The 26,288-nt window shown below is 42.4% G+C and overlaps 1 protein-coding gene across 8 annotated transcripts in view; it reads right to left on the bottom strand.

The window, feature by feature from the left end:
* Positions 1-16,345: 16,345 nt before the first annotated feature.
* The window catches only part of LOC128802372 (ceramide transfer protein-like), a 208,831-nt gene continuing 198,888 nt past the window's right edge, over positions 16,346-26,288 (bottom strand). For 2 of the 8 annotated variants that reach the window (XM_053968694.1, XM_053968692.1), the window contains 5 exons: positions 26,137-26,269; positions 25,954-26,024; positions 24,497-24,625; positions 23,579-23,708; positions 21,643-22,269 (listed from right to left, as the gene is read on the bottom strand). In XM_053968694.1, coding sequence (XP_053824669.1) covers positions 22,142-22,269; positions 23,579-23,708; positions 24,497-24,625; positions 25,954-26,024; positions 26,137-26,269 — 591 coding nt within the window. In that variant the 3' untranslated portion in view covers positions 21,643-22,141. Of the gene's footprint in view, positions 19,251-21,642; positions 22,270-23,578; positions 23,709-24,496; positions 24,626-25,953; positions 26,025-26,136; positions 26,270-26,288 lie in introns of those variants that run through there. The other 6 variants (XR_008435391.1, XR_008435390.1, XR_008435387.1 and 3 more) reach the window with 6 other exon arrangements.

The following is a 26,288-nucleotide window of genomic DNA, read 5'->3' as shown; positions in this document are numbered from 1 at the left end:
TTACTGAATTAACTACAGCCCAAGGGTATAAACACCTATTGGTCATAGTTGACCATCTAACCCACTGGGTTGAAGCATTCCCCATGAGAAGGGAGACAGCCCAAACTGTGACAAAAGTTCTCTTGGAAGAAATTAGTCCGAGATAAGGGCTAGTAAATATTATTGATTCGGACCGTGGCCCCCACTTAAATCCAGTGTTCTGAAACAAGTCATCAGGGCCCTGGGAATAAAGCGGGAGTTACACACCCCTTGGCACCGTCAGAGTTCTGGGAGGGTCGAGAGGGTAAATCAAACCTTAAATAATATTTTAACAAAATTAGTCTTAGAAACCCAATGGAATTTGGTCAAATGTTTACCACTAGCCCTATTATGAATAAGAACGAGACCCAGAACAGATCTAGGGGTCTCTCCTTATAAAATGTTGTTTGGGCTGCCTTTCTTGCTTACCCTGTACAGTGTTGGGGAACATCTAGAAGGGGGGATGATAATGCAAAAATATATAGAAACAGTAACAACAACCCTAGAAGAACTAAGGAAAAAGGGCTACCTTCCCCAAACTTCTCCACTGAACTGTAAAATACATGGTATTAACCCAGGAGACTGGGTATTGATTAAATAATGGAAAAACCCTCCACTAACTGCTTGCTTTGAAGGCCCCTTCCAGGTGCTGCTTACAACAAACACCGCAGTAAGAACAAAGGAGCGGGGGTGGACACATGCAAGTAGAGTGGAAGGGTCCAGTACAACCCCCACCTGAGGCAAGAGAATGGACTATAGCCAGCAGAGATGATAAAGACATGAAACTGGTCCTGAGGAAAACACCAAAAGAAGCACAACCTTGAACACAACTCTCCACGGGAAGCATCTACATTGTTATCCTTATATCCTTAAAGTTTGTTAATGTTTGTTATAGTTAGTATAAGTTTTGTACAGCTAAGAATTGACAATCCAAATAACATCTCAGTTTCTGGTGCTGTTCCATAGAGCACTCTCCTTGCAACCCTAATTGGGACCAAACTGAGGGAAGGGAGTCAGTACGATAAGGGTCATGGCAGATTGTCTGCAGAAGAAGAGAAAACCGGAGGTGGGAGGCAAGACTGGATCGGGAACTACCTCTGGGAAAAACTCTCTGGGCACCGAGAAAACCCCTGTGGATCGAGAGGTGAGGAGGCCAACCCATACCAGACTCCCACTTGTAGCAATGCTACTACTCATTCACTTTGGAGGAAGTGGAGGAAACACTTGTGACAAGTGTTACTATCCCTTGTATAGAGGAGATAGAGTAAGTGTATTAATCAGAGTACACACAAACATGAATCCCAAATGCATCCATCACTCCCAGTTAACAGCCTGTAAAGAAGATAATAAAATATATTGTCTAGCTAAAAATATTGCAAACCCAAGCCAGAGGATGACAGGAGAGTGCCCTATGAAAGAAAGATGGGTATGTTTTGAACAAGAAAGTGAAACCAACTTAGAGGATACATTCAAAGAGAAAGAAGTGCAATTGAAAAGACAAAGAGATAGAGAAGGACAAATATATGGTAAGAATCTTTTTATTGATATGGTGGAAAAGATTACAAGATAATTTAATTTGACTGATTGTTGGGTGTGCGGGGGGACACACTTAAGTGAAATTTGGCCATGGGATGGTATCAGTTTAGGTCCCCTAGATATTTTAAAATGGATTACATCAAGAAAAAGCACGGTAGTACCCAAAAGAAAGGAAGGAGAGTGGAAGCTAAAATCCACAATAATAGGGGAAGAGTGTTTATCAAGGAAAGGGAAAATGTATACTATGGAAGTAGGAGAAACTCCATGTAAAAGATATCTAGCAGCAAATGACACACACACCAGGTGGATCCCAGAAACCCCCCATTCATATTGGTCAATAGAAAAAACTGAAAGTAGATGTGCATATGGTGAAAAAGAAAAAATGTTTGAATGCTTAGGAGATTATATTAACCCATTCTGGGCAATAGAAACCCTATCCAAATATTGGAAACATATAACGAATCAAGATTCTAATTTTTGAGATGCACCTAAAAATCTATTTTGGATCAGTGGTAACACGGCATATGTGAAATTACCGGGAGGGTGGACCGGGAGTTGCACAATTGGAGCAATAAAACCATCCTTTTTCTTACTGTCTAAGGATGCGAAATCAAACTTGGGAGTTCCAGTATATGATGATGTGGCCAGAAAGAAAAGGAGTTTATTTGGTGGAACCCAAAATTGGAACAATGAAATTTGGACCCCACAAAAGATTATCGATACTTATGGGCTGGCTACTTGGGCCCAAGATGGATCTTGGGGGTACAGAACCCCAGTATACATGCTCAATCGAATAATCTGTTTACAAGTAGTACTTGAAATAATGTCCAATCAAACAACTCTGACCATTGATTTCTTAAACCAGCAGCAACAACAAACACAATCAGTAATTTACCAGATCCGATTGGCAGTGGACTACCTCCTCGCAGAGGAAGGAGGGATCTGCAGGAAATTTAATACTTCAGAATGCTGCCTAGAGACCGATGACCACAGTCATGTAATTAAAAACATTAATAAAAATATTTGAAAACTAACCTATGTTGGAACACAAAAATGGACTCCATTGTTTGGAGAATCCGATTGGTGGGACAACTTGTTCCCCTGGAACGGTAAATGGTGGAAGAAATTGGTCTTCTTTGTGGTGTGTGCATTAGCAAGTGTAATATTTCTACCATGTGCAATTCCATGTCTAGTCCGGATAGTAACCAGCATTGTCCCAAGCAGTATCATGCTGCAAGGTAACGTAGAAGAGAAAAATGGCGAAAAAGTAATGTTAATAAAAGAACAGTGATCAGAATGCCAGAGATATGCTTGAACAGTACGAGAAACTGAGAAAAGTAGAAGCTAAACTTTAAAAGGTTGATGCAGGCTAGAAGCCTGATCAAAGAGTTAGAGGGGGGAATTGTTAGAAATAGGTTAGAAACTGTTGTAAAATAGTTGATAATTGTTAAGCATGTACTGTTAGTTTGGTTATTATATTGTAAAAGAGGTTAAAAGGGTAGTTATAAGAAATACAGTACTCAACGTACCATATTTCACCCAAGTAAAGTGCACCCCCCCCCCTCCCCCCCTCCCCCCTCCCCCCCCAGCAAAAGGAGCCAGCCTGGACAGAACTGTAATGGGCCAATCAAGCGCCTTAAACGCTGATGCAAATGAAAGGATCCAAACAGAAATCAATCCAGAGGGACAAAAAACAGGATAAAAAGGGGCATCTGACCCAGTGAATTCGTGCTGCTCCACCTAGAACATCGGGGACATCGCTGTGTAGCAGTCAGAGGCCCTGCAAGGCCTCCATGGCGGTCACTAGCCTAAGAGAAGAAATGCAGAGCCATGATGAGTGGAACAGAGCTGCCCCTCTTCCGCACATCAGACCACTGTTATCTCTCTGTAAAGCTATAGGTCATATTCTCCTCGACCTCAGCCACAGGACAAATCCTGATCCCTCAACAGCCTATATAAACCCATACCATTGCCCAGTTCGGACGGAAGAGCTGTCACTGGAACCCTTTGCAGAAGCTGCCAATAAAGACATCTCCGCAGAACTCCACACAGCCTTCACCTCTCTCCTTCCCTGTGTCTGCTGAGGCACTTTGCGAGCACAGAGCTGAAATCACTAAGAGCTGAAATCACTCCACTAGTGCTCGCAAAGTAGCCAGCGGCTCGGAGCTAGCCCAGGGGCCCAGACAGGCTGTGCCTCATCAGCACAGTGCTATCCAGGACACCTATGGTGGCTGCTGCCCCGGGGGCGAGACAGACCCCCGGGGACCACCAAGCCGTAATACGTGGCAGCCCGAATGGGAGAACGGACATCCTGGTACTCCTGAGAGCAGCATTCCTTCGGGGATCGTTACTGCCTCAGCCCGCCACGACCCTCTGAGGGTAACTTCTCCGTTATAGAAGAAGCTATCTGGAAGAGGAGTCCAATAAACCTGAACATCACCATCTGGGACGAAAGTCCTCAGGAGCTGGACAGAGCAGACCACCCACCCAGCAGTTTCTGACCCAGTTTCGGCTGAAAAAGTGTTAGTTTAAAACAGCCTTTCTGCGCGCTTCTAAATTTGGGTCCGCTTTTTCGTTTTTTTTTTTTTCTTTTTTTTCTCTTTTTTACTGCTGGGGGGGGCAAGGGAATTTACAGCAATGGGATCAAACTCTAGTAAATGAAAACAATCCCAGAACGAGATATATATATACAAATCCTAGAAATCCTAAATGCTAACAACTTTTCTTTCTCTAAAGGCAATCTTTCAAAAACTAACTTGAAAAAATTTATAACATGGATCCTTTCTCAGTTTCCAGACGCTAAGATAAGCATGATTAATTCAGACTCCTTTTGGGACTCATTAGGGACAAAACTATATATTTTCCAAACCAAAGAAGACTTTTCTGTTGCTAAATTTCTGCCTCTCTTTCACTACATTGCAAAAGCGGTGGAAAAAGCTAACACAAGCAGCTTAACAGCAGCTGAGGAAATTCCAAACTTATCTCCTATAGCAGATCCTCCAAATGCTAATCTCTCAGATAACAGTCCTCTCTCTGTGAGCTCATTTTTTCCTGAGATGGGGAACAGGGGAACCGCCCTGCCCCAACACTGCCCTGCAGCCCGTCGTGCAGCCCGCCGCGTCCCCTCCTCTCCCCCCCGCCGCCGCGACTCTCCCTGCTGCCACGACTCTCCCCACCCCCGTTACCACCCCTACCTGCCTGTCTGCCGTGGTGCCAGCAGCAGCAGCAACCCCCAACCCCACCGCCTCCTCTCCCCACCTTCTCCCCTGCCTGCATTCCGAAGCAATGCATCCACCCACCCACCCTCAATGCCCACCTAACGGCAACCCCCCACACTCTGTCCAGTCTCCCACACCCCTGCAAAAGGTTGCTCCAACACGCCCAAAAAAGCATAGAGCACCTCCTCACCACACCTCATCAGAGGAGAGTGAGTCTGAATCTGACACAGACGAAATTGAACCATGGACTTTAATTAAAATGGAAGCGACTCTGGCAGGAGATTGGGAACTAGCTCAGAGAATTACTGCCTTCCCAGTAAATTATATAAAGGGGAAAAGAGGGGGGGCCACTACTAGAACAACATGGGAACCTAACACAAATAAAAGAATTGATACAACTATGAAATATAGCCAAAGAACATGGTAGAAGTTCACATATTTTCATAAACTTCCTTGAAGCGCTTTTTTTTGGCGCATATTCTGGTCCCTCATGACCTTAAAAACATTGCCAACTGCCTTCTTTCCCCGGCAGAATATAGGCTATGGGAAAGACAGTGCAAAAGGCAATTAAAAACATTATCAAACACCTATGCTCAAGATGCAAATAAGCCAGATTTTACAGTCCAGCAGCTGGCCGGAGAAGGGGATTTACAGAAACCCTCTGACAAAGCTAACACCTTACCTAAGGCAGCACTACAAGATTTGGCTATTGCAGCAAAAACCTCATTGCTTCTTACCCCAGATGCCTCTATTCCTACCCAACACTTCTCTAGTATTAAACAAGGAGTAGATGAAAGCTTTACCAAGTTTGTAGACAGAATTAAAGATGCTCTGGAAAAACAGATAGAGAGCACAGAAGCAAGGAAAGAACTGTTGTGCAAGCTTGCTTTGTCAAATGCAAACGAACAATGTAAAACAATTCTGGAGGGCCTTACCCTTGGATACAGAACCCACCATAGAGCAAATGGTGGAAAGCTGCACACGTCATCTGTCCACTGAAAACACAGTGGCCCAAGTAGTCTCTAAGGGAATTGCAGAAGGAGTTTCTGGTGTGTATGCAGTAGTAACTTCCAAAGACCAGGACTGCTGCTATTACTGTGGGGAATTTGGACATTTCATGAAGGACTGTCCAGACAGGTCACCTACCCGAAACCCCCGTAACACCTACCAAAGACCCCAGAACCAGCAGCGATACCAGCAGCGTTTGGGAAACTTCCAGCAGAGTGCGGCCAGGCCCCGCGCAAAGACAGCAAATCAAAAGCCCCCCAGATCCAGTCACGCATCATCCCAGCAGATTCCAGGACACGTGGAGAGGATCCAACCCACGGAGAGATACAGATGGGAACATGGCGCCAGTTGGTAACTGTTTTATCCATTTACTTTAATAATAAGGATGTCTATCATGTTCCCACAGGCAAGCATGGGCCAAAAGGTGGTCCTTTTAACATTTTAATTATAGGGGACACTCTCCATGGCCCAGAGGAAATCTTGGTCATTCCAGAGGTACAAACAGTGCACCCAGGACAAGAAATCTCTGTTCAGCTGTGTTGCACGGACTTATCATTTTTTCTTTCAAAGGGAACTCCTATCGCACAGGCCTTTCTACTCCCAAAGAATCACAGGGAACAGCTTCCTCTCAACCCTACAGCAATGTGGGCACAAGTCGTGGGACCAAGTAAGCCTACCATTGAGTGCGGTCTATCCTACAGAGGAGAAAAGTTCCACCTACCAGGGATGCTGGACACCGGTGTGGACGTGACCATCATCGCTCGCTCGGAATGGCCAGCACACTGGGGACTACAACCGGTAGCAGGAATGATTTCGGGGATCGGTGGAGCCACAGTGTCCATGCGAAGCGAGCACAACATCCTCATCGAAGGGCCGGAAGGCAAGCTGGCAACCATCCGCCTATTCGTGGTAAGAGCCCCCATCACCCTTTGGGGAAGGGATGTTCTATCCCAGTGAGGGGCCTCCCTACGTATTCCCAGTCAGGATTTCTGACTGGGGCCACTGAGGAGTGCATACTACCAGATACACCTCGGCTCACCTGGAAATGCCAAGACCCAATCTGGACTGACCAGTGGCCCCTCTCTAAAGTAAAATTGCACGCACTACAAGCCCTTGTGGAAGAACAGCTCGCCAAAGGTCACATCGTCGAGACCACCAGCCCTTGGAATTCTCCAGTCTTCGTACTGCAAAAACCTGGGACGGACAGGTGGAGGCTCCTCCATGACCTTTGCAAAATTAATGCGGTACTCAAGGACATGGGTGCCCTCCAGCCTGGACTGCCTTCACCATCGATGCTGCCTCGAGACTGGACACTTGCCATCATAGACATTAAGGACTGCTTCTTCAGCATTCCGCTGCACCCCCAGGACGCTCCATGGTTCGCTTTTTCCGTTCCCTCTCTTAACACAGAGGCTCCACTCAAAAGATACCATTGGTTGTATCTCCCCAAGGACTAAAAGTCTCACCCACCATATGCCAGTGGTACGTCGCTCACATCCTGTCTCCTGTTCAGAACCTATTTCCAGATGCAATCATCTACCACTATATGGATGATATCCTGGTCTGTGCATCAGAAAAAACCTACTTAGAAAAAGGAGTTAAAGGGACAATCGGAACCATAGAAAAAGCAGGGTTCGAGATCCGTGAGGACAAAATACAATACACCAACCCATGGACTTATCTTGGATTCCTGATCCGGGAAAGGAGCATCGTACCCCAGCAGCTCGCCATCCGAGACAACCCAAAAAACCCTGAGAGACTTACACAGTCTGTGCGGATCCATCAACTGGGTACGCCCCTTGCTAGGAATTACAACAGAGGACCTTGCTCCCCTGTTCAACCTTCTCCGTGGCAACGAAGACCTAGACTCTCCACGCACGCTCACAACAGAAGCCCGAGACACCATCGCCAAGGTCCAAGAAGCCCTGTCTTCACGCCAAGCCCATCGCTTCGAGCCCAAGCTGCCTTTCCAGTTCGTCATCCTCGGAAAAGCACCTCGGTTCTATGGACTGATCTTCCAATGGGATCTTCAACTCCGAGACCCTTTATTGATACTGGAATGGATCTTTGCAAATAACCAACCTTCAAAGACAATTACCACCTTCCAGGAAATAATGGGACATTTAATAAAAAAGGCCAGAACTCGCCTCCGCTCCCTTGCTGGGTGTGAGTTCACATGCATATATTTGCCACTAACCACTGGGGATCTGGAACATTTGCTCCAGACCAATGAAAACCTCCAATTTGCCCTAGACAGCTATACAGGCCAAATTTCCATTCATATCCCAAAACACAAACTTTTTAATGCAGTCTTTAATCTGACCCCAAAATTAGTCCAAAGTAAAACACCTCTCAAAGCTCTAACAATCTTTACAGATGGCTCAGGATCATCCCACAAATCTGTAATGACTTGGAAATAGTGGAGGGATCTCCACAGATTGCAGAATTAGCAGCAGTTGTCAGAGCCTTTGAGAAATTCAAAGATGAACCTTTTAATCTGGTCACAGGTTCTGCATATGTTGCAGGTATAGCTATGAGAGCAGAACACGCTCTTCTCAAAGAGGTTTCCAATCCAAAGTTACATCAATTGATTTCGGCATTAACACGCTTAATCTCTCACAGAAAGAAACCTTACCATATAATGCATGTGAGGTTGCACACTGATCTCCCAGGTTTCATCACAGAAGGGAATAGGAAAGCGGACGCATTGGCCATGGCAATAGAAACTGCTAACGTTCCTGACATCTTTGCCCAGGCAAAGTTGTCACACGCATTCTACCATCAAAATGGACCTGCCCTTATTAGAATGTTCAAGCTTCAAAAAGATCAAGCAAAAGCTATTGTCGCCACATGCCCGAACTTTCAAAATTACCAGATACCCTCGATGGGGACAGGAGTCAACCCCCGAGGACTGAACAGCTGCCAGCTGTGGCAGACGGACGTAACTCACTTCACACCTTTTGGAAGGTCCAAATACGTGCATGTATCGGTTGACACGTTTTCGGGAGCAATATTTGCATCAGCTCATCCAGGAGAAACTACACAGCACACCATAAAGCACTTCCTCCTTGCATTCGCTACTCTGAGAGTACCGAAACAAATCAAAACGGACAATGGACCTGCCTATACCTCTCGAAAATTAAGAAAGTTCTTCAGTGAAGGGGGAATAGAACACAAGAGAGGTATACCAGCAAATCCCACAGGACAATCAATCGTGGAAAGGACACATCAAACCCTCAAAAGAGTCCTCAATCAGCAGCGAAGAGAGACAAAAATCATATCTCCAGTTGAGAGACTTTGCAAGGCTCTCTACGTCATCAATTTCCTAAATGGTACAACATCAGAGCCTGACCCGCCAATACTTCGCCACTTTGCAAATACCACCCAAGTAAAGCTCACTGAGAAACCACCAGTGCTACTGAAGGACCTGGAAACACATCAAATTTCTGGCCTTTCCAGTTGATTACTTGGAGTAGAGGGTATGCATGTGTTCTACTACCATCAGGTCCAAGACGGTACCCAGGAAAAAACATAAAGCCATACCTAGGCACTGCAAACACTACTCCCACAAACAGTGACAAGAATTCTCCGGAATCAAATACAAGACCTCCTCAAAATCAGACAAGTTCTGCCTGGAGACAAAGACGTTGCCGAATATTCATATACAGAAGACAAGACCATCCCATTACGCGACAGCAGACAAACCGAAAGTGGAAAAACATTCTGCTGTAGCAGTTAAGCCATAAGCTAGAAACAGCCTGAACACAAACTGTTCTCTGAATGATATGTTATTAACTTTGTTTGCCCTATAAAATCCAAATGCTTTCCCTTCCTAACTTGTTAACTCTTACCAAAAACCTCTAACCTTATACCCACTCCCCCATCCTTAGCTTATAGAAGAAAAAAAAAGAAAAAAAAAGGGGGAGGGAAGGAAAGGATGAAAGGAATAAGGGAGAAAACCCTCTCCTACCACCATAAAGATAACAAATGTTACTTATATTCCCGATTAGAAGCCCCATCCTTATCCAAAGATGAAAATTATCTCCATCGGTGCTGTCCTCACCGCTGCCTGGATGTTCCTCAACATACCGTATGCCTACGGCTGGATTAGTCCACAGCCTAGCCACAATGTTTGGGTGACCCTAGCAAAAACATTAAAACAGGATAACATGTGCATACCCATGGGAAGCATTGATAATCCACTTTCCACATGTTTAGTAGGGATTCCATTCGTAGCAGACGATTGGCCCGCCTACAATTCAGAGCTTCTCCGCACCACAGGTAAGAGATCCAACATGGTAGATACTTGGGACGAGTGGACAAAAATGTTGCCCAATGCTCAAGAGGAACCCCAAGAATTGGACCTGTTGGGGTCCACCAAGGCAACATACTGTGTCAAATTTTACTTTAGATGTCCAAAGAGCAATTGGCCAGAAATTGACAAGACAAAAAACACATACAGAAAGGATGTATCACCCATTAACGAAGCCTATAACGATCTGGATTGGTGCAATTACACCGTTCGGGTGATCTCTGTATCCTCTCTCCACCCCAAAGTATTACCCAAGGGAACGTTTCTCATCTGTGGTGACAGAGTATGGGCTGGGATTCCCTCCCACCTTCAGGGAGGTCCCTGTAGCCTTGGAAAACTTTCCACCCTCACTCCAAATATTACCTTGTTACATAATTGGAAAAAGGAAAGCAAATTAAAATGCCACAAAAGATCTGTCGTGGTTTGACATGGAAGTGAATTTTTTTTTCAGGAAGTTGGGTCAAACCAATCAGTGGTCAGGTTTGGATATTGGCACCTGGAGTGACCACTGAAGGTATGGACACGCCTCTGAGAACACAGGGGGTTAAAAGCAAGAACTCCCAGGGGAACTGTCTCTTTGGTTCCGGTCGTCAGAGAGTGCAGACTCTCCCCTGCCCAGCCTCAGGCTGGGTGGGGGAGGGGAAGCCACGCGGCCTTGTCCAGGTAGGCCGAGGGGCTGAAGGTCTGGAACCGAGCCAGCTCCTGTGGACGGAAGGGTGGAGAGAAGCGGAGATGCCTTTGTCCCCCCCCCCCACAGAGGGAAAGTGACAGAGAGCCTGAGAGCACCTGGAAATTTGCCTGCAGAGGAGAAGGAGAAAGGGGGGGGGATAATGCCCAGCGTGGGAGTTGGGATGCTGGACAGAGATTTCAGCCGTCCAGGGAGTCTGAACTTTTTAACCCTTTCTGGGAAATGAGGGCTTTGTAAAATATTACTCCTCCTTGATTTGTAGTGGAAGAGAGACAGTCCGGGACCTGACATGCTAGAAGAAGAAATATTTAGGTGGGAGGAGATGATGAAGTAGCTTTTGGCTGGACTTTTCTTGTTAGCCATAGACTGAACCAAAATCTCCTGCAATAGAGACTGCATTTTAGGGGGATGCAGTGGTGACCCAAGGAGACCTGTTTCAGCTTCAAACAGCACAGGAATGGCAAGAACAGAAGAAAGCTGAGGAGGGAATGGTGATGCCCTCTGTCTTCGGGAAAGAAGATGATCTCTGTTCTTGAGACCCTTGGCCCCAGGGGAAAATGGGGGGGACTGTAGTCCCAGGATGAGAAGCTGAACTGTTGTCTCTTTGGGTCTGTGGCAAAGCATCCTTAAAGGAGCCCTATGAGCAGTCTGTCCATGCACAGTGGTGAGAGCACTGTGACATGGAAAGGAGAGTGTCACACTGGCAGATTTTCTCTGGGCGGTTGCCATGTGTGACAGGGAAACACAGGAGGTGGCAACTGTGTTTCCTGGGGGGTCTGTGGTGCAAGAGAGACTTCTCTTTCCCTTGATAGACTGAGTATTGATTATCTGAAGGGTGGTAATTTGATCAGGAATCCCGGGTGATGTTTCATGGTGGGTGTTTTGGAAATTGGGAGGAGGAGGGGTGTGTTTTAAAAAGTCTTCATCCTGGATTTAGTCTGTGTGTGTCTTGTGTAGTAGTAGTTTAATAAAGTTTTTTTCCTTTGTTATTAAGCTTGGGCATGCTCTGCTCTGTTCCTGATAACATCTCACAGCATTTATTTGGGGAAGGTGCATTTTCATGGGGGCGCTGGCATTGCACCAGTGTCAAACCATGACAAGATCCTACACGGAATTTGATGAAAATTGCAATCCAAAATTATACATTTGGAATAAAACAAAAAAGATTGCAGTCTCCCTATTCCTACCCTGAGTAGTTGCAGCTGAAGCTCTTGGGGAAATAAATCACTTAGGGTGCTGGCTCAGCAAGCAAGCCAATGCTACCTCTGCCACCCTAAGTGATCTTTTAAAGGAAGAAGAAACCACAAGACATGCATCACTTCAAAATCGAGCAGCGATCAACTTCCTACTGCTAGCCCACGGACATGGCTGCGAAGACTTTGAAGGGATGTGTTGTTTCAACCTCTCTTCACGCTCAGAATCCATCCACGCAAACATCCAGAAACTGAAGGAACTTGTGAAGGACTTAAAAGTAGAAAACAACCCAGACTGGGTTAATGACCTTTTAGGTCAATGGGGATTAACGGGATGGGTTGCATCTTTGGTTAAGGGAATTTTGTGGATTTTCGTTGTAATTGACATTGTGTTAACTGTGTTCTCATGCCTTGTCCACTGTTTCAAAAGAACTATAGGACATGCATTTTTACTAAATACAGAAAGTGGAGCTGTAGCAGTCAGAGGCCCTGGAAGGCCTCCATGGTGGTCACTAGCTTAAGATAAGAAATGCAGAGTCATGATGAGTGGAACAGAGCTGCCCCTCTTCCGCACATCAGACCACTGTTATCTCTCTGTAAAGCTATAGGTCATATTCTCCTCGACCTCAGCCATAGGACAAATCCTGATCCCTCAACAGCCTATATAAACCCATACCATTGCCCAGTTCAGATGGAAGAGCTGTCACTGGAACCCTTTGCAGAAGCTGCCAATAAAGACATCTCCGCAGAACTCCACACAGCCTTCACCTCTCTCCTTCCCTGCGTCTGCTGAGGCACTTTGCGAGCACAGAGCTGAAATCACTAAGAGCTGAAATCACTCCACAAGTGCTCGCAAAGTAGCCAGCGGCTCGGAGCCAGCTGGGGGGCCCAGACAGGCTGCATCTCATCAGCACAGTGCTATCTGGGACACCTACGGCGGCTGCTGCCCCGGGGGCCAGACGGACCCCCGGGGACCACCAAGCCATAATATCACTGCTCAAGAAAGAACCCAGCATTGGCGCCGCAGCATCCTTGTTGGGACTGCTCCTGCTCAGCCCGCAGGCCTCCATGCTTTAGGCCTTTCCTTTTTATTATAATAAATGCTGAAATCACTTTTAGTACCTGGAGTGTGGTCCTGTTTTTAACACTAGTACAAAATGAGCTTTTTAATATGTAAACTAACATGGCATTCAAGCTTTCATCTCCCTCATCTGAACTGATACACAGTGATGGGGAGCAGAATAGACCCCCAGCAATCCAGGAGGAAGCAGCTAATTACCTGCTCTGCCACTTAGACACTCACAAGTTTATGGGACCAGATTCATCTGAGGGTGCTGAAGGAGCAGGCAGAAGAGCTTGTCAAGCCACTCTCCCTCATTTATCTTCATTACTGGTGTAGTGGGTTGACCCTGGCTGCATGCCGTGCACCCACCAAAGCCTCTGTATCACTACTCTCTGCAACTGGACAGGGGAGAAAAAATATAATTAAGGGTTCATGAGTTGAGATAAGGACTCACCAAATACTGTCACGGGCGAAAAAGACTAGAGGTATTAATTGAATTTATTACTAACAAAATCAGAGGAGGATAATGAGAAGTAAAATAAGACCTTAAAAACACCTTCCCCCTACCCCTCCCTCCTTCCAAGCGCTACCTCCTTCCCCAGCAGCACAAGGAGACAGGGAATGGGGGTTATGGTCATGCCTACATTGGGTGCCAGAAGGACTGAAAAGGGTTCACCATGATTAGGTGCTAGGTGCCCACCAAGTCACTCTATCACTCCCCAGCTGGACAGGGGAGGGAAAATAAGATGGAAAACAACTGGCAGGTTGAGATTAGGCAGTTGACTAAAGCAAAAAACCCTGCAAGTTTGCACATGCATAAGCAAAGAGAAAAAAAAGGTTATTCTGTACTTTCCATCAGCAAGTGATGTTCAGCCACTTCCTGGGAAGCAGGGCTTCAGCACATGTAGTGGTTGCTCTGGAAGGAAAACATTGTAAAAAATGAATGCCTCCTCCCTTCCTTAGCTTTTATATCTGAGCTGATGTCATATTGTATGGAATACCCCTTTGGTTAATTTGGGTCCACTGGCCTAGTTGTGTCCCCTCCCAGAATCTAGCCCACTTCCAGCCCCTTGATAGGGGTGGAATGTTGAGAGACAGCACTGATGCTGTGCCAACGCTGCTCAGCAGTAGCCAAAACACTGGTGTGTTATCAACACCTTTCTAGCTACCAATGCAAAGCATAGCACTGTGAGGGCTGCTATGGGAAATGAACTCCAGCTCAGCCAGACCCAATACACCTGGTTAACCAGGGAGGACACTGACAACTGGAGGTTGGTCAATGTAATGCCCATCCACAAGAAAGGTTGGAAGGAAGACCCAGGGAACTACAGGCCTGTCAGCCTGACCTCAGTGCCAGGAAATGTTATGGAACAGATTATATTGAGTGTGACCAGACGGAACATACAGGACAACCAAGGGATCAGACTCAGCCCAGATGGGTTTCGGAAAGGCAGGTCCTACTTGACCAAACTGATCTCCCTTTATGATCGGGTGACCCGCCTAGTGGATGAGGGAAAGGCTGTGGATGTTGTCTACTTGGATTTCAGTAAAGCCTTTGATGCAGTCTCCCATAGTATTCGCTTGGAAAAGCTGGCCGCCCATGACGCACTCTTGACTGGGTTAAAATCTGGCTGGATGGCCAGGCCCAGAGACTGGTGGTGAATGGAGTTACATTCAGTTGGCGGCCAGTCACTGGTGGGGTTCCCCAAGGTTCAATATTGGACGAGTCCTGTTTAATACCTTGATTGATGATCTGGACATGGAGATTGAGCATACTTTTGGTAAGTTCACAGTCAACACTGAGTTGTAAAGGAATGTTGATCTGCTGAAGGGTGGGAAGGCTCTACAGACCTATCTGGACAGACTGGATCAATGGGTCGAGGCCAACTATATGAGGTTCAGTAAGGCAAAGTGCCAGGTCCTGCACTTTGGTCACAACAACCCCAGGGGATGCTACAGGCTGGAGGCAGAGTAGCGCAGCGGAAAAGGACCTGAGGGTGCTGATCGACAGCCAGCTGAACATGAGCCAGCAGTTTGCCCAGGTGGCCAAGAAGGCAAATGGCCTCCTGGCTTGTATGAGAACTAGTGTGGCCAACAGGACTAGGGCAGTGATCATTCCTCTGGATTCAGCACTAGAGAGGCTGCAACGTGAATCCTGTGTTCAGTTTTGGGCCCCTCAGTAAAAGAAAGACATTGAGGTGCTGAATTGTGTCTAAAGAAGAACAACAAAGCTGGTGAAGGGTCTAGAGAACAAGTCTTATGAGGAGAGGCTGAGGGAACTGAGGTTGTTTAGTCTGGAAAAAATGAGGCTGAGGGTAGACCTTATTGTTCTCAACAACTATCTGAAAGGAGATTGTAGCAAGGTGGGTGTTGGGCTATTTTCCAAAGTAACAAGTGATAGGATGAGAGAAAACAGCCTCAAGTTGCACCATGGGAGGTTTAGGCTAGATATTAGGAAAAATTTCTTCACCAAAATGGTTGGCAAGTTTTGGAACAGGCTGCCCAGGGTGATACATAAAGATTTTTAGCTTTTTATGTATTCTTCATGTATTTTTAGTTTTATAGATTTTTAAGGCATGGTTGTAACTTCTAGTACTTTTCCAGCTCTCTTTCCCACAATGAACAAACTGTTAGTGATGCATTCTTGGAATTCTGTTTAGTCTTGTTTGTTTAGCAAGGGCATTTTATTTTGCATCACATAATTGTAGACATAATAAAGGTAGAGCTAGGACATGGAGGGGGAGCACCAATGGGGCAGAACCCAGGGGGGAGATTACCTAACCAACTGCTCTTCTAATTGGACAATATTTGCTAGATATACTAATTGCCCAATCTTATAAAATTGTACTAATCTAATTTGGGGCACAGTTTTTACCGTATTGTGCACCTGAAAGCTTTCAAGTAAGGGTTTGTTTTTGTATTATCATTTTAATATTGTTTGGGAAGGTTTTGTTCTATTTCCAGGCATCAAGGGAACTGGTGGAGTCACCATCCCTGGAAGTGTTCACGAAATGACTGGACATGGCAGTTTCTGCTATGGTGATGTTTGGTCAAAGGTTGGACGTGATGATCTTGGAAGTCTTTTCCAACTTTACTGGTTCAATGATTCTATGATAACCTCAGTAATATATGCAAACTGTTTTCCTGTCAAATGGTTTCCTTACATTATAGTATTGTATATAACTTTATATGCAATCCAAAAGTTGATTACAAGGTAAAATGTTTTAAATAAGTTTCTCCAAAACACTGAAAGTTAAAAATAACTACAAAGCAGGATTTTTCTTCATATTTTTTAATACTTTTCACTTTTAAATACTGGTTCAAAATTTGTGATTGTACCATGGTAGGACCAACTTCTTTTTAAGTTTTAAAAATTTATCATTAGGAACATAAAGGTATTATAGAACAAAACAGTTATGCTCTATACACTCAAGGTATTCAAAAATATGATTCATGTTTTCAATCTGTAGATGAATGGTGGCAATTCAAACACAGCGTAATCTGTACAACTTGACAAAAAATACAGATGGACAATCTGATTAGTTAAAAGAGAATCTGCACAACTTCACATAAGCCAGCTCAGCCCAATTAAGTAAAAGGTAATTTTTTTTCCAAAATGTGTCAAATTTTTCACAGATAAATTTGTCAAAATAAGATGTTCAGGTTTTCAGACAGGATAACAATGACCATCTCTCATCCTCATTCCCAATACAAGTTCTACAAAGTAATTTCCTTCACATCTAGTTCAGAAACATTCAAATTCACCAAACAGACACAGATATTTAGAGAACAATATGTGATGGATCAGAAAACTGTCTTCTCAGCCCTTCAAATTGGTTCAGCTTATGAAAACAGCCATTCTAGAATCATGGGCTGCTTCTGCAAAGACCACAGCTGTATAAATACTACAGATCCTTTAACAGGAAGAAGAGAACTCAGAATGCACAGATATGTGGCAGTGACTGGAAAGAGGGTTGGGCTCAAAAGACAGGGGGAACTTTAAAAAAACATGAAAGATCCCTTCTAGAAGAAAAGACGTAATGGCTACTTGCACATGGACAATCTGACAGTCCGATAGCTGCCTTTTAAAATTTGTTTTTAAAGCAGTCAATTAATACCTATTTTTCAATTTTGCAACTCCTTCCGTATTCTTTAAGAAGACTTACAACTCTGATTGGGCAGGGCCAGTTGTAGTGAAGTACCAGTGCCTTTATCTAAAAGCAAAATATTATTTACAATTAGTATCTGTAGTTTAATTTTATTTACAGAATTGCAAAAATACATCATATTTAGTGCAAATGCAACTAATGATATAAGAATTATATACTGCTTTGTAAACTTCCCATACCTTTGCAAAATAAAGTTATCCAATTAAATTAATGAGCAGTTAGTTGCCTGTGTTCAACAACTACAAGAAAAGGCAAAAATGGAATTAAGCTCTTTATATTTTGGACTTTTTTTCCCTTTACATTCCCATCAGTAGCTATGGTGGAATTAACCACTGTTTGGTTGATTTTAAAATGAAGAAGTATATTTGAGATATTTTTTTTAACATTGCTATATAAAATGTTCACTAGTGATATAGTAAGCATACAGCTTTTTATCTTATTTGCCTTAGTAGCATTAACATATAGGCACTTTTCTAGATATTCAAATTAATAAAATAACTCTGTAATAAGGCATATTCCATGTACATCATTTGAAAAAGGCAAATAAAAAGGAAAAAGTTATGGAACATGAAAGCTGCATGCATGTATAATTGTGTGTTATGTATGATTTCATCTCTATGAAGAAAATGAACAGATAAAGTATTTTTTCCAACACTGTGCAGATCACATTTAATCATTCACCAAATCTTTATTAAATTGCTATTTTTTATTTATTTTCAGTTACCTACCATACTATAGCAAACAAGACTTTCAGTTTTCTTTTGAGAGAAAAAAATAAATCTGGAACTTTTTTCTTGAAATACACAGGACAGTGAAACACCCAGCAGTCTCTGAAGAGTTTCCAGCTACAGGACATGGATAAAAGACCTCAAAATCAGTACTAGTCTGCCAGACACTTCTCTTAATGAGCCTATCCAGAATCAGAGGCAGGCAAATATCTGACATTTAAATTATCATAGCAAATAGACAGAACTTTCCAATATGAACTATACATCCTTATAACTGATTGAGGCAAGTATCAGTGCAACTTATTTTCTACATGAACCTCATAGCATGGCTTTATCAAGATGAGAAAAACACATGCAGGATCTGAAAATAATGTACTCATCCTCATTCTAGGCTGGGAATGTTGTCCTATGTAGTCTAAATTACTTCAGTAAATATTATAGTCTACCTTCTCACAGCTTTGGGAAAGCCCCAGATATGCAAGAACGCAGTCCACATTTATAACGATCAGATGACTTGTAGCTTTCAGGTACTGTCTTGCCCTCTCATACAGAATCTTCCTAGAAATTTCTGGATCATGTTTAATAGCAACATTTCTTTAGCACATATTGCATAACTAAAAAATCCAATAGAAATATACCTGGGAAAAAAATAAAGCTTTTCACACTCTTATTCCTTCAGAGACAAAGATCTTGATAAGAGTAAGACAATAGAAAAGGCAAAGTCATAAGGATATTGAAAGCCCTCAATTATTACCTGACATTTTATGTAACAAGACGATTCATTATAGAAACAAATGGCAATGAACTGATTACAACAAAGCAAAACAAAACCTGTTAATAAGTCACTTAGGCTTTACTGAACTCCGTCCCTCCCCACCAAAATACTACAAATTTTTGTGCACATAAAGCACATAGAGTATGCTATATGTGCATTTGTCTTTTGTGTTTTTTAGACACGCACAAAAACTGCACTAGTATCTTAGGAATGTTGACAGAGAAATTCTGCAAGTTGTTTAAAATTAAAGCAGTAACCCCTGTTGGTGATTCAAAGCTGTACACATTCTTCCTCTTCTAAAGCAATCAAAATAGCCATATGCATGTTATCAAAACATCTATTGATAATTACACACTGACTCGGCAAAAAATTTAGGAGAGAGCTAGTATTAAATATACAGCCTCATGGTAATGCAGTGCTTCTTCAGTATACAAACCCTAGAAACCATAAAAAGACTATAGATCCTTTGTTCCAACATTGAGTGATTTATGCACTTATCGGTCACTTCAAGGTGGAATGCTCACCCAGTCTTGTTCTGATCACTGCAAAGACAAAATACAGTAGTGAAAATTTTGAACACTAATAGGAAAACCAGAACTTGTTAAACCCGTGAAATAGTATCAGCACTGCTATCACATTTGAACTGCCGGCTAGTGACAGCTATGTTTTAAATGATCCACCTACACCAGTTTTTTAACAACATACAAATAAAAATGAGAATCATTACTGGGCTACCTCTTACAGAAGGATGAAACTATGATGACGTTTGGAGACTGACAACAAATAGAATTGAAAAATATAAGTAGCCTATGGCACACATAGAAAAATTATAAAACCCCATTTTCATAGAATCATAGAATATCTGAGTTGGAAAGGACCCAAAAGGATCATTGAGTCCAATTCCTGACTCTGCACAAGACAGCCCCAAGAAGCACACCATGTGCCTGAGAGTATCGTCCAAATGCTTCTTGCACTCAGACAGGCTTGGTGCTGTGACCACTTCCCTGAGGAGCCTGTTCCAGTGCCTAACCACCCTCTGAGTGAAGAACCTTTTCCTTATATCCAAGCTACATATCCCCTGACTCAGCTTCATGTCATTCCCTCGGGTCCTATGACTGGTCACCACAGAAAAGAGATCAGTTGCCAGCCTGCCTGCCTGCTTCTGCTCGTGAGGAAGTTGTAGACTGCAATAAGGTCTCCTCTCAATCACCTCTTCTCCAGGCCGAACAAACCAAATGACCTCAGCTACTCCTCATATGGCTTCTGCTCAAGGCCCTTCACCATCTTCATGGCCCTCCTTTGGATGCTCTCCAATAGCTTTATTTGCTTATTATATTGAGGTGCCCAAAACTGCACACAGGACTTGAGGTGAGGCTGCACCAGTGGAGAGCAGAGTGGGACAATCACCTCCCTTGACCGGTTCATGATGCTGAACTTGGTCACCCCAGCACCTGGTTGAGTCTTATGACTGCCAGGGCACACTCCTGACTCATATTCAACTTGCCGTGAACCCAAACGCACAGATCTCTTCCCATGGGGCTGCCCTCCAGCCTCTTGTTCCCTAGTCTGTATGTACATCCAGGGTTGTCCCATTCCAGATGCAGAATCAGTCACTTGCCTTTGTTAAACTTCAAATGATTGACTCCTCCCGATTTAGTGTCATCAGCAAACTTACTTAGTATCTTTTCAAGTCCTGCATCCGAGTCATTTATGAAGATGTTGAAGAGAACTGGCCCTAAAATGAAGCCTTGAGCTTCAAAATGGAGCTTTACTGAAATTCCGAAAGATTACATTAACTGGCTTCCTTGGATCATCTAGGTGGGCTACCTTGTCATAAAAGGAAATGAAGTTTGTCAAACTGGACTTTCCCCTCGTGAAGCCATGCTGGCTGTGATCAGTGATTGCGTTGTCCTTCAGGTGTTTTTCAATAACTCCCAGAATAGTCTTCATAATTTTACCAGGCACTGAAGTGAGACTGGCAGGTCTGTACTTACCAGGGCCATCCCTCTTGTGCTTCTTGAAAATTGGGATAATGTTACCCAGAATCCAGTCAACTGGGACCTCTCCAGATTCCAAGACCATTGAGAAATCATTGAGAGTGGCCTCACAATGACATCAGCCAGCTCTTTGAGCATTTTTGTATGAATCTCATCAGGTCCCATAGACTTATAGGAATCCAGCTGGAGCAGCAAATCCTGCACAGTTTCACTGTTGACTGGGAGTTTGTCATTCTCACAGCTGTGGTCCTCCAGCTCAGGGCTCTGGGGGTCCCAGAGGCCATCATTGGTGTTGACGAGAGAGGTGAAGAAAGCAGTAAATGTCTCTGCTTTGTCTGTGTGCCTGTTTGTGAGGTGACTGAATTCATCAAGCCACAGACCAATGTTATCTCTGATTCTCCTTTTGCTGTTAACATATTAAAAAGCCCTTTTTGCTGTCCTTCACAGTGTTAGCCATCTTGAACCCTAATGGTGCTTTGTCCACACAAATTTTCTCCCTACAGTGGCGAGCAGTACCTCTGTAGTCCTCCCATGTCACCTGACCTTATTTCCAATGTCCATACACCTCATTTTTTTGCTTATCTCCAAAAGATCACTGTTCAGCCAAGCCAGCCTTCTGCCTCATCTGCTTGACTTCCAACATTTGGCAGTTGCCTGCTCCTGTGCCCTTAGGAGGTGGTGTTTAAAAAGTGATGAGCACTGATGGACCCCAGCACCTTCAAAAGCATTTTCCCAGGGAACCTTAGTCACTAGTTCCCTGAACAACCTGAAGTCTGCTCTCCTCATTTGCAGGGTTGAAGCTTTGCTGACACTTTTTCTCCTGTCAACAGATATTTTAAACTTGATTGCTTTGTTGTCACTGTGGTCAAGACGGCCACCAATCTCCCCTCACAAGACCCTCTCTGTTAACAAGCAACAAATCAAGGAGGGCATCTTTCCTAGTCAGCTCCCTTAGCACCTGTACCATGAAGTTGTTATCCAGGTGTTTTAGGGATCTCCTGGACTTGCTTGTACCAGCTGTGTGGTTAACGTCTGGCAAGTTGAAGTCTCCCATAAGGACAAGGGTGGTTGACTTAGAAGTGTCCCTTAGTTCCTTAAAGAATAATTCATCAGTGTCATCATCCTTGCTGGGTAGCCTATAGTAGACCTCCATGCTTTATTTGTTTTTCCCTTGATCCTTACCCCGAGGGTCTCAACTGTGCCACTGCCAACTGTGAGCTCCATACCTTTCAGCCCCTCCGTTACATACAATGCCACCCCCGCCAAATTGCCTTCCCTGCCTATCCCTCCTGAAGTACCTGTAACCATCTACATGTATTAAATCTAAGCACTGAATTCATGCTAAAAAGACATTTCTTGATCACATACTTCTGTTTGGCCCTATATATTTACATTAGTGAATCAAGATTTAAAAAATGAATGCATACCTCCTAATACTAGAATAAAATAGTCTTTCCTGCTGTTTTCTCTTGCACATATGATGTAAAACGCTTTAAGAATTTTGGATATTCTCGTTTTGCCACTGCCCGTAACACTGATGCTGGTGCCCATCCTCCTGGGTTCACTAGAAGTAGACAGTAAGCCAGTCATTGAAATACAACAAATCTGCTAAAAGCTAGAAAAGAAAATTTAAGTTTGTATTTTTGCAATTCTTTCTGAAGTAGCAGGAAAGGATAATGAGCAGAATTTAAACCCTTACAGCTTGTGTTGCCGCACTTTCTACTCTTATTACTCTCATTTAGTCCAGTTCTACAATGCTACTATTTAGAAAATATTAATCATGGTGTGTTGGCTTTGGGGCATCCTCAAATGAAAGATGATATTCTTTAAGTACTTTCAAAAAACAATGGAAAGACAGACTCAAGCTACTTCTCATTTCAAAGAACATAGAAGTCAAGCTTTAACTTTTCAAAAACTGCTGCATTTGCCTGCAGAGTTGCTACATAGCCAATATCTTAGAAATTATTTTTAAAGCACTTCAAGCAAAATTTGCTCTGCTTATAAAATATGCTTAAATTCACGGGTCAAATACTTTGCTGAAAAAGATGCCACTTCCCATATAATCACAGTTCAGAATTTGTCAATGACGATATATTTTTTAAATAATTGTGAAACTTCTAAACAGGAAACAAAGGAGCTTACCCCAGAGTTTAACATCATTCAGTATTATTTGTACAGGATTTAATACAAGTTGTATCACTCCTATATGGCAAAGATTTACTGAACACAATTTTCAGATTGTGATTATTTAACAAGCTATGTAATAGGTGGTCAAAAATAATAAGCAGGTGAGATACTCGAAGTATTTTGCAGATACAGGAGAAGAGATAATAGGTATGAGGTTCCAATACTATAATATACTGCTAAATACTGGGTACAGTAACAATACAGTTTGGTTTTGCTAACTTTGCAGTCAGTACCAAAGATTCTGTCACTTAAAAAAAAAAAAAAAAGTAGACTACATTATACTATAGTTTGCAAACATCCTTTCACAAACATGAATTGTGTAAAAACATTTGATAGTAATGCATGAATAAAACCCCCAGATTATTACTAAAACTTAAATCTCATGCCAAGTCATGCCAATTGCAGACATTTCTTCTGCCTACCCCCCCCTTCACCCCAAGGTTCTGTACTTAGGACTGAGCTACACATTACTTTCATTTATTGCTCTCAAAATGCAATACAATGAAAGATACCATTCACTGATTGATGTAGCACATTAATTTGAGTACTTTTGACCATGAAGACCACAAGTGTGATCCTATATATAAATTTAACAGAAAACTGCATCAACTTTTTTGTTCCCCAGTATTCAGCTCCCAGGAATTAACATATATAATTAACGTCATACTGAATAATTTTAGACTTACCATTAGCTACATATGTAATCTTGCATAGGATATTGTCCCTGCTTATTTCCTTGTTCCCCTCTGGCGGGCTTACTAAAGTTTGACAAATCATAGCAATATTTATTTTGGCACGGACACAACGATTGTTCATCTATTAAAAAAAAAAGAAACATTTGTAAACTTCAAACTAGGTTTATTTCAGCATATTCAAATGCTAACATTTTAATTTAGTATAAAGTCTAAGGTAGTCCAAAAGTTATGTTTCTGGGAGTTTGCATTCTAGCACTACATGGATGTGACATGAATGTGAATGAAATGAAAGGTACATGGTGAGTAGGGAAAGGGTTAAACTGAAACACCTGAATCTCAAGTTTCTGCTTGCTTAATACAGTGAATTATTTCAATTATTGTGACAAGTAAGGAAACATCTAAAGAATAATGCATTAGTGTTCACAAATATCAATTAGTAACTTTTCCCTTGTAAGCAGCAATGGCATAGTATTGAGCACAGAAACACTACAGAAGAAACAATCATTGCTACTGTCTGACAGAACCAAGGCAGAACTGTGTAAGCTGTAGGTTTAACAGATTCCATATCTAGTTATATAAGCCTATCCCCATGTCTGACAATATTGAAGAGTTATTTATTCAATTCCATATGAAGGAACCTCAATTCTTTAAAATGTTTTCACCAGAAATTTTGCTTCCATTTTTCTGCAACACCTTAGGTCTGCCAACTGTTGAGATAAGGTAAGAAAGTTTTTGGCTCAGAATGCTTTCATCAGGTCATTGTATCATCTGGTATAAACCAACTGTATTTTTGAATACACCTCTCTCTCCCTCCCCTTCCCTCCTCCTAGTATTGCAAGAGCATCACACCACATAATAGAAAAATGGCATCTTTAAAGCAGAACTTGGTAGAATAAAAATAATATTTACAGGAGCACTGTCATGTTCCACAGAGAAATTGCAAACAATCCATGTTTCAGGATCATTTTCACTGAATGCTGGTATTTTTCTGATGGCAGACAAATACAGCACATCCCTTTGAGAAGCCGGCCACACTCTCTGCAGAGAAACACCTGAATATAAGCTTTTCCAGTTTTGCAAATTAAGTACTTACTATCCTTAGATAAAGGAAAAAAACAAACAAGGCAAAACAGGTCAGTCACATTATTTAAGTAAAAGTTTATTCAAGTTAGTAATTTCATGCAGTTTTGAAAACTCAAGCAGAACACAGGCGTTGTACAGATGTATAACAGGTTATATGGCTATACTTAATTTTAAAAATTTAAGACAGAAGTTTAAGGCCTTTGAAAGGCAGGGAGCCAAGTTGCAATGACTTTTTCAGTAGACAACCAGGAAGAGGCACTTCCTCTCCTGTTCTCTCAATCTCAGGTTTACACTGTAATTAATACTTGTAAGCTACAAACTATACTAGTGGTTATGTAAAAATAGAAGCATCTACAGTTATTTATGTCTCCATAAATATGGTGAAAGAGAGTGCGCAATAAATACTTCTAACAAATATTATTTCAAGAAGTTACTACTTTAATGAAATAGATACGGTAAATTGGTATTATCTAAGAGAACATTTCAGAAGCAAAGTGTCATAAAATAAAGCAAAACTGTACAGAAGCCATTTTCCTGACACTCAATATGGGCAAAAAGTCTAGCTTTTACCACAACACTATTTAGTTCATACAACTGTGTTGTTCAAAAATCAGTCTGCTCTTCCATCAGTTTTAACATAACCACATTACCAGTTTTTAAAAAAATGGTTTCAATATTTGAATATACTAATACTTAGAATCATGCAAGATTAAAGATAAGATTGTACACTTCATTCCCAATTTTTTAGAACTTGTTAGGTTATAGCTATTGGGTTATAAGTCAAATGAACATTTTGGTAAAGCTAAATCAGAGCTAGTTGGGGTGAAAAACCATAATGAAGTTAAAAGAACAAATGTACCAGGAATTATAAGACCTCATAATGCCAATGCAGAATATCAACTAATTCTGGTCAACAATAATTTGCATTATTGCAACAAAATGAATGATACAGGGGTAGAGGTTTCTTCCTTGTAGTCAGTACCAATTTATTGCTTCAATTTTCTTGAGATGAGCCTTGCATTGCTGCCAGTGATACACTTAAGAGATTAAAAACAGTCCTCATTTGTTATTACAAACTCTATCAGATAGATACACAAACAAGTATACAATCAAGCCAAGTTTGAAAAATTTACAAAATTGCAGTTCAATAGAGAAGTTGTTCTAAACTGTTGTTCTGGATAATATTTTAAGTTGCTAAGATTGTAAAGCATTTCAGAATAGATTAGAACACATATAGACCAGACTGTCTCACCAAGGTTTGTATACAGGCAGAGGGTTATTACCTTATGCATCTGGTAAATGATGATGGCATTATCAGCTAAATTTTCCACAACATGGAAATTTTCAATTGTTGCTAAGGGGAGAGGAAATAAAAATCCATCAGTAAACAAGCACAGATATTAGGTCAATATTATAAACGATATGCGTGCTGATAAACATGCAAAGATTAAGAATGGATTCCTTACTTTCCCAGTCATAACGAACATCAACATTCCAGAAGTAGTGGCAAACTTCATGCCCTGTTACCCCTTTAACGGCATGCGTTGCTTTCAAAGGATCTAATACTATTCCATTCTCTTCCACCTCTCTTCGGTACACCTATGGTCAAATGCAAAGA

Source organism: Vidua chalybeata, chromosome W, assembly GCF_026979565.1.
Source record: "Vidua chalybeata isolate OUT-0048 chromosome W, bVidCha1 merged haplotype, whole genome shotgun sequence".
NCBI classification, from domain to species: domain Eukaryota; kingdom Metazoa; phylum Chordata; class Aves; order Passeriformes; family Viduidae; genus Vidua; species Vidua chalybeata.
The sequence above is the reverse complement of the archived record's forward strand: the minus strand, read 5'-3'. Positions and strand labels throughout refer to the sequence as shown.